At 33.2% G+C, this 9088-nt stretch overlaps 1 protein-coding gene across 1 annotated transcript; it reads right to left on the bottom strand.

Annotated features, from left to right (window-relative positions):
* Positions 1–3435: 3435 nt before the first annotated feature.
* LOC125207595 (remorin-like) lies at positions 3436–5378 on the bottom strand. The gene is made up of 5 exons (XM_048107000.2): positions 4994–5378; positions 4809–4856; positions 4637–4724; positions 3934–4015; positions 3436–3856 (listed from the first exon to the last, which is right to left on the bottom strand). Exons 1-5 carry the CDS (start codon positions 5193–5195, stop codon positions 3662–3664), a joined length of 615 nt encoding a protein of 204 aa, XP_047962957.1. The 5' UTR covers positions 5196–5378; the 3' UTR covers positions 3436–3661.
* Positions 5379–9088: the final 3710 nt, after the last annotated feature.

Below are 9088 nucleotides of genomic sequence, written 5' to 3'. Positions count from 1 at the left end.
AAAATCTGTGGTCTCGCTGAAGGCAATATTTATTCATTGAGTACCATGTTGCATGAGTTCACTTCTGCGCATGACTTTGCAAGTTGTATGATTTAATTGGCCAAATAAATAAAATTCCAGAAAGCATAGTACGATTTCAGTTAAATTTATGAGATCATATATTTTTCTAACACACGCGTACCAAATTATGACCAGTACACTGCATTATTTTATTCCTGACTTTTTTTTTGGAACTATCTATTCCAAGTTACCAAATTGAAAACTATTCTCACTGCTCGTTCTAAGATGGCCTTTGGCAACCAATTACATTGATGTCGTTAGAGAGGGATGAATTTAATTCCTGGGCAAACCATTGATTATTAAGATGAATAGATAGTTGAGGAAGTGGACCCAAAAAATGGTTTATTATTATGAGGTCGTTATTAGTAGGTTTAAGCCTGCTCAGTGACACAAGAATAAGATACTGTGCTGGAGTAGACTCTCTTTATGGTCTTGCCTCACAAAGGACACCTAGTCACTAACTAAACTCGTCGGTTAAAAGATTAAATTTTTTAATCAATTAGACCTTGTTTTTTATACCCCATATCTACCGGTCTTTTTAATCATCAAGAGGTAGCTCATGTCAAATAATTTTTAATTTGCGTAACTAACTAATCTTTAATTTTGAATATCTAGGCACCCACATATAAATATATACAAGTCTCCTTTTATTGTGCATGCTAGCAACATACCTAATTACTTATGAGAATGTGTTGTGAAAAGCCTACGAAGAAGCATAGGAAAGGGTTATGGTCCCCAGACGAAGACCAAAGACTCAGAAACTATATTTTGAAACACGGGCATGGCTGCTGGAGCTCGGTTCCTATAAATGCCGGTCAGTCCACATTTTTATAGTACTATATCTTATGATCTTATACAATTATTATCTGATAAATGAGAAGGTTCAGGTTTACAAAGAAATGGCAAGAGCTGTAGATTAAGGTGGATTAATTACTTAAGACCAGGGCTGAAGCGCGGCGCCTTCAGTACGGTGGAAGAGGACAAGATTTTGACCCTTCATCAATTATTAGGCAACAAGTAAGAATTTCACATACAAATAGTTTACATGATGGTTTGGTGTATTTGAATTTGATGTGTGGGTGCAGGTGGTCTCAGATAGCGCAACATTTACCGGGAAGAAGTGACAATGAGATAAAAAACTATTGGCATTCTTATCTCAAGAAAAGAGTTGCCAAAATTGACGTTGAGGAATCATCGGACCCTTCATTCAAACACAAGAAACATTCGTCACGTGAAAATTTGTGTTTGCCAAAGGTTATTTTTGCAGAGTGGCTTTCCTTGGATCAGGATTTGGGTGATTCTTCTTCCCATATTAATCATACCTCAAATCTTGGAGATGATCCTTATTTTGATGATTATAATGTCGATGACGTGGCATTCAAGTTGGATTGCCAGATCCCATTAGATTATATTCAATCATGGACGACACTTTAACATGTGTACATGAGAGAGAGAGAGAGAGAGAGAATCACGAGCGCTATAGTAAATTTTTATATTTATGCATGGCAAAATAATTCATATATTTGAAGACAAAAAAATGATATATAGTGTTTTCACGACAATATTGTTTCCTTTTTCTGGTGAAATTGTGCACATGATGATCATAATGTACTTTTTTGTTTCCATTGTGATTTTGTAAGAGATGATATCGTATTCAAAGTGTGGGTTAAATGTAGGAAATGTGTTTCGTTACTTTCATATTTCAGGTCAACAGTATAATATATTTGCGGTGACACCGAAAACGACACTTGCAAACTATTAACTCGTTAATTATATTTGTGGTCAGTTATATTTATGATTATAACTTATTATCTACCCACTCCGTCCCATTAAATATGCAACATTTGGGAATCGACATAGATTTTTATGCATTGTTGATTTGTGAGTTTTTTATTTTAGGAAACATTTTATTTTTAATGGAAAAATCCAAAAAGGAAAATGTTTCATTTTTAATAGAACAAAAGGAGTATAATTTAAATAGAAATACAAGAGTGTGACTCAATTGAAAAATCGCAAAAAAAAAAAAGGAACTGTAGAAGAAGACATAAATAAAAAGAGAAAGTTTGAGAAGCGAGGGAAGGGAATTTAAAAAAGTCGAAAAGAATTTCAAAACGTTCGACAGTTAGTAAAGTTAATACTAATAATCATCATCTCTCTGTCCCTCAAATAGACACCATTTATCATTTTGGTGTCCCCATATTAATGCATACTGTATTTATTTTTATTATTTTCTGTACGATAGTTTTTATGTTTTATCAACAATTTTCAATTATTTAACATTATCGCACAAGAATAATTGGATCGGCCCAGTCAATCATATTTACCCTATTATATTCCAACTACACTCCGAAATCTTTTCTATATAAGTATACTAGTAATATTTTATAAGGGTGTATTGAAATTTGGTAAAATTTTGGTCTGCCAACTTAAAAAACAATCTGAATGGAGGTTGGATATATTCTCAGTCATCCCACAGATATTTTCTTTTATGAAATTGTATGAGTTATAGAAGCTGAGAAATCATGCATTCACGTCATTACCAACGAATTAAATATTTTCTATTAAAAATGAAAACGACATTGTTGGTTAAAAAAATTAGAAATATATAACACATAGGCGAATGAAATTTTTTGGCAATGGAATAATCGATAACAAATCCAAATTTGATCAAACTTTATTATATTTACAGTAATTTGCCTTTTTTTAAAAAAAATTACTAGTATGCCAAACTAAAAATAGAAATTGTAAATTATAAATAAAAAAATAACCTTAGCTCTTGACATATCATCCGTGAGGGATTGGAGGTCCCCGGCGGCGCGTTGGGCCAATCTCTTTGAGATCACTCACATGTAACGTGGTGGCCCCTCTCCTCTATCTGTCAAAGTACCTAGAATTTGATGATGATAATGGTAAAAACACTATTCATTTCATCCAACTAAAAGTTTACTCTCGTTTCTAAAACACCAAAACTATTCCAATTCACTCACTCCGACTCTAGGTTCTTTAATTGCATTTCATAGAAGTTTTTGCATAACATTAATTCATGCAAAATACCAAAATATTTGACATGATATAACAAATTTTTTTTAGCTTGGCATGAGTTCAAGTCTGTCCTTGTTTTTATGTGTGGCCACAGTCCAAACTATACAGGAGAGGCAAACACACTTGTTAAATAGTAACTCAACAAGTTGCCAATGACATACGAATTTAAGACATTAGCCATCGCCCATGGGGACCATTCTGAACCTTATTCTCTTCTGTTTCGTAACGAAGAGGCAACGCAACGCATGTTTCATTAATGGAGCTTCCATCAACCTTATTTTGGGATTGTGAATCAATGGAGATTATCATTATCGTGCTTAAAAACAACATATATAAAAACTGAATCAAGATTCTGCCAACTTTCCTTCACAAATACATTCACAAATGAAATGACTTTCCCAAATGAATCTATAAACAAATGAACGCCTTCTATGCACCCATGCTAATCAAAAAGCAAACATTAGTTTACCACACAATACATCCCAAAGTTAAACACATATCCAAAGGAACACAAATGCAAAAATTCAACTTCTGCTTCACAACCCGATATAACATAGCTTCAAAAGAAGCTCAGCAGTTTCTTTGGAGAAGTTCCCGTGGCACGATATTTCGCCCCCGTCTCCTCTGCCTTGAGAATATCTTCCCCACGCCTGGCTTCAATCACTGCTCGTTTTTCTTCCGCAGCCTTGTGGAGTAGCGCCATCTTGTTCTTCGTCTTCTCTATGTACTCTGCTTTCTTTTTCTCCAATTTTTCCTGTATAAGAAGCAAGAATATGGATGATTACTTGCCCCCAAATGTTGATACGACATATGATATTCACTAATCACTACCTCAATCTTCCGAAGCTGGGCCTCTAAAGTCGCCTTCTGGCTGTTCTCCCAAGCTGCAACAGAAGACATTTTCATTTGGGCCCTGCAGAAAAATGTGGAGTCACAACCAGAGAGTCAAGTACAATTTTTAGATCCATATTTGGTATTTGAAGCATCTAACACGGGTATCAACTCTTAATGATGAACTTGCAGTTCAAAAGTCTTAAATTTGTTTTTCCATCTATCCTCCTATACAATTGGTTATGAATAGATTACTAAGATCAGTCATGAAAATTAAAGCAAAACAACCTAAAAAGAAGAAACAATATTGATCCACTCCATAGACAAAAAAGGATAAAGAGATCTATCTCAGGGATAAAGAAAGGAAAAGATGCATCAACAGAGAGCATTCAGAGAAAAAAGTGAGCAAGGAGAGAAAAGAAAGGAGGCACAAAGCCTAATTCCTCGAAAAAAAAAGTCATGAAGCAAATATCATGCATGCTAACATCATTACAATGAGCAAGAAGTCCAACTTCACATAAAAAGTTTCTCACTCATTCATAAAGACTTGCAGTTAACACAGAGTTTAATATGGAAGAACATAATCATTCATTCATGGTGGAAACACTAACACTAATAAATTTTATATTATGTACGGAGTAAAAAATAAACATAACATCCAAGACAAAATAAAGATTCCATGGTTGAAGAAGAAAGCACTCACTTGTTTTCAGCTTTTGACTTCTCACTTTCTTCCCACGCTTTAATTAAAGACAGCCTCTTTTCTGTTGCTAGACGCGCAAGCTCAGCATCTGAGACAATTTTAATATAACTGTTAAATTCAACTAATTCACAAATGAAATTTCCAGCCAAATGAAATCAGTGAGAGTGAGTACCTCTGCCCATAGATCCTTCTCGTTTACTCTCCTCAATTTTTTCAGGCTCTGCCAATACAAACACAAATTATTCACAAATTAATTGTTCCCCAAAATAACGTCGAAATTTCAGAGTTTTAATCAGTTCAATTCCAGCAATAATTTAGGCTGAATGACAATTAAGAGGTGGAATTCAAGGGAATTACTTTCAACTATGGCAAGGGCTTTGCAATCATCAACCGCAGGCTTCTCTTCCGCCGCGGGAGGTGGAATGAGGGATTTCTCCTCAGCCACGTCTTTGGGAGGAGCTTCAACCGCCTCTGGCTCTGGCTCTGGCTTTGGCGGTGGAGCCTCGGAGCAGGACTCCGGCGCCGGCTGTTCAACCTTGTTGGCTTCCTCCTCCGCCATAACTTCCGAAAACTTAGCTATGTTTGCTGAGTTAAGTTATGCACCAAATGAAGGAAAGGAGAGGAGTTGATGAAGGGGAATTAAGGGGCTACAGTGAGAGGAAATTATATAGACGAGTGATATGTCATGTGTGTGTAGTGTGTGAGAGAGAAAGGATTGGATGAGTTGGTTGGAGGAAGGTAAGTGTCGATTCAGAATGAAACAGATATGGAATTGCAGTATATTCACATATACACTCTTTCTTATTTTTAATATTTTTCCACACCCAAAGTAATTAAATTCAGCTATGATCCCATTTTCCATTCCATTTTCAACTATACCACAATTACACCCTTTATTTTCCTTTCTTTTTCCAACTATACCACAATTACACACTTTATAAATAGGAATAAAGATATATAAATGGTGTACATATTCTACAGTGGTTGATATAATTCTTGATGTATAGAATAAATGCCTAAAATAATGTAGGCAATAGCCGCTGTGGAGTATGCAATAATTTTGTATGAATGAATGCTCTAAGTTACCCAAAGTGGTCCTAAGATCTGCTGGCACTTTAAAATGTTTATTTCTTGCTATTTTTATTCTCTTAAAGCTCATTTTCACCGCTACTGTGTATTTTGGGTATTATATCCTTTCTTTCTTGATTTTGTTTTTACTTTTCAATTTTGTTATATGAATAATGGAATCTTTAATAATGGTATAATGTCCAGATGCAAATAGAAGACCGAAATTAGAGAAATCACATTCAAGTATGCATTTTTCCACAAAAATTATCTTCTTGCATCTCTTTTGCCTCTGGTCCCCACCTAATAATATATAGTACAACTTTATGATAACTTGATATTTATGGAGAAATACTGAAGGACGAGAGAGGGTAAGAGGGAGAAATACTACTATACTAGTACTAGTTATTTTCATTAATAAAGTGGACCTTCTCACATTCAATTCAAATTAAGGACGAAAAGAATATAGAGATACGCAGTTGAATATGTTTGTGATATGTTAATTATGGTTGATTAGTAGTAATTTGTAATCTAACATTTAATTCGAGTTTGAAATACTCCATAAAATACACAATCATAGTGTGATTGCATCATCGGACATTTTTAGCAATAATTTATGGGATGGAATCTGCTGAAATAGTATCCTAGAAAAAGAAAGACAGAAATCCACTGAGATAGGAGTCTTTCAAAGTGAGCCGCAAAATGCCAACGAATGTGAGTTGTTTTTGTGACAGCGCCAAATGCCAGCCTCATATTACACATCACTTTTACTATCTAAGCATTCAAGTTTCCTTAATTATAAATTACGTTCGCCTTTATATTTGGGCAAGAGATCATTAATTAAATAACCGCCAAGATAGTAGTATTATTAAATTCCTTCAAATCGAATAACACAAAATAAGAATTCTTACAGTATATCTGGAATCACTTGCTAAAGTTTATACTTTTGGAAGTACCTACAAACCTGCCATGAGGAGTAATACTATGAGTTCTGGCTTACTGCTACAGACGGAGAAGCCAAAGATTGAAAGCGCATCCGCATTAATAAATACCGTCTCATTTCGGTCATAATTCAATATTTTTATTTCTTCTTTCTAGAAATTATATACCACTCACTACTATGTATTTAAATTCTGATAATAATAAGTAAATTAATAAAATTGCAATTTAAATAAAAATTAGGAATTATAATAATTGAAATCTAAAAACTAAGATTAAAATAAAAAAACATACTCCTCTTTCCCATTTACCATATTCATCCGTCAACAATAAACTTCTTATTTGTTATTTAATACTTTTGGTAATGGACCTCACATTCACTAACTTTATATCACTCACGTTTCTCTGTCTTTGTCCTTCGCTCGCAAACCATATATGACCTCTAGAGGGGATTGTTCTGATGGATCAGTTGATTAATTGTATCTTGTAGTCATCTGCGTTGTATTAATAAGCTTAAGTGTATTATGGTGTACCCGCCCTTGAGGCATCTGGTTAATTCAAAGTTGCTATATTATTTGGATCATATCCGATTGCACGCACGTATAACATGAAAGTCGTCGTGATACTTAACTTAAGTGGATAGTCCCCTACATTATTATCTATAGCAAAAATAGAATGAGAATTTGGTCTGAGATTTGGTAAAAAAATATGAAAGTTTATATAAAGGAAAGTGGAAATGAGAATTTGGTGTGAGATTCGGTGATGGGATTGTACTAAAATTTCTAAGATACTACATTAGATAAGAATCTTAATCGATTATCACACGACAAAATGGTAATACTAGTATTATGAATATCCATCACTGAGATTGTGATATCTTAAGATTCCAGGGGCTGTTGTCTTTGGTCTGTGGAGACGGGATCTGGGCCCTATTCGAACATCAACAATCAATAAAATAGATATGGAATCTTTTTAATATGATTGAAAATTTAAAATTATATAAGCCTCAATTCCATTTGCTTGATATTGAAATAAAATATTAAATGTTCAAAAAATTTTCCCTCGATCGAATATGACTCGCTTGACTTGACTGTTTTATTTGTTCGTTTTATGAAGAATATTCTTCATTATCTAATTAGCAGCCTATAATAGAACTTCGATTTAAAGGCACGTAGACCTTCGCGTGAGCTTTTAAGTGGCATATTGAATTTTCATTTTGTAGATTTGTTGTATTAAGCTGGCAATGGTTTCATTTCATGGCATGCTTTACCTTCAAGCATGAGTCATCCTATATTAGTATTAAGTAATACTGTATTGCTTAGCCAAACCTTATTAGTAAGCATATTTGTCAAGCAAAACTTAATTATTCCTTTAATGCAAGAATTATAGTTTGGGGCTTATTAAATAATCAGCCAGGCATAAAGTTAGGCAACTGGCCTTGATGGCCTACACGCTAATAATTAGCTTTCGATGAATAATTTAAATGTGATGTGCAAAAATGAAACGTTTCGCTTAGTGAAGGGAGTATGTAGCAAAAACAAGAGGAACGAAATAAAAACAAAATTATAACGTTGATGACTAATTTCATAAATATTGTAATGTTGAGGACAATTTAATTAACTAATTGGTCAAAATAAAATTGACTAGTATTAAAATTTAAGGTCTCCATCACTTTTATGGTCAAATGGACTAATTGGCACTCTAAGGAACCAAAACCTATCAACCATAATATTTTTTTGACCAAATTCATAAAACAATCATTATGTATTTAGAAAGTAGATATTAAAGTGTACGAATAATTAAACTTATAAATTAAAAAGAGAATTATAAGTAAATTTGAGAAAATTGAATAGTTAGAAAGAAAAAATGAAATAAAGATGAAATAAAAAGTAAATAGATTGAAAATAATAATATAATAGAATATATTGTTTAAAAATTACTTGTTTGCTTGTGGGTATGAAAAATAAGTTGAGTGTAGAAAATTTATTTGCTGGACAGCTGTTGAAACTTATATTTATAAGGGTATGAAAAAATAAGTTGAGCGTGGAAAACTTATTTGTTTGACAGCTGTTGAAACTTATATTTACAACTTATAAATAGTTTATAGAGTTATATTGTTACACAATTTAAAAGTTATAGTAAATGATTTTTAAAAAGGTTTATAAACTTAGCTAAGCACCTCTTTGGTCACAGATAACAAATAATGCGGCGGCCTATAGTTCTCATAATTAACTAATTAAAAGAGCAACAGTGAGAAATAAGATAAGACTTAAAACACTCTTCCAAATGGCCCTACAAAGCAAAATAAAGAAAGAGAAAAAACCACAAAGTATTGAATTTTATCCTTATTATGTTCAAGTAGAATCTGCTATAGGTAAGTCAAACATTCAAACATTATGGGAGGGAAAATGTTTTAGGAAATATGTAAAATTTGCAAAAACAATACTA

The sequence above is a fragment of the Salvia hispanica genome, chromosome 6 (genome assembly GCF_029641045.1).
Source record: "Salvia hispanica isolate PSC_SH4W2 chromosome 6, Shi_PSC_v1, whole genome shotgun sequence".
Lineage (NCBI taxonomy): Eukaryota > Viridiplantae > Streptophyta > Magnoliopsida > Lamiales > Lamiaceae > Salvia > Salvia hispanica.
The sequence above is the reverse complement of the archived record's forward strand: the minus strand, read 5'-3'. Positions and strand labels throughout refer to the sequence as shown.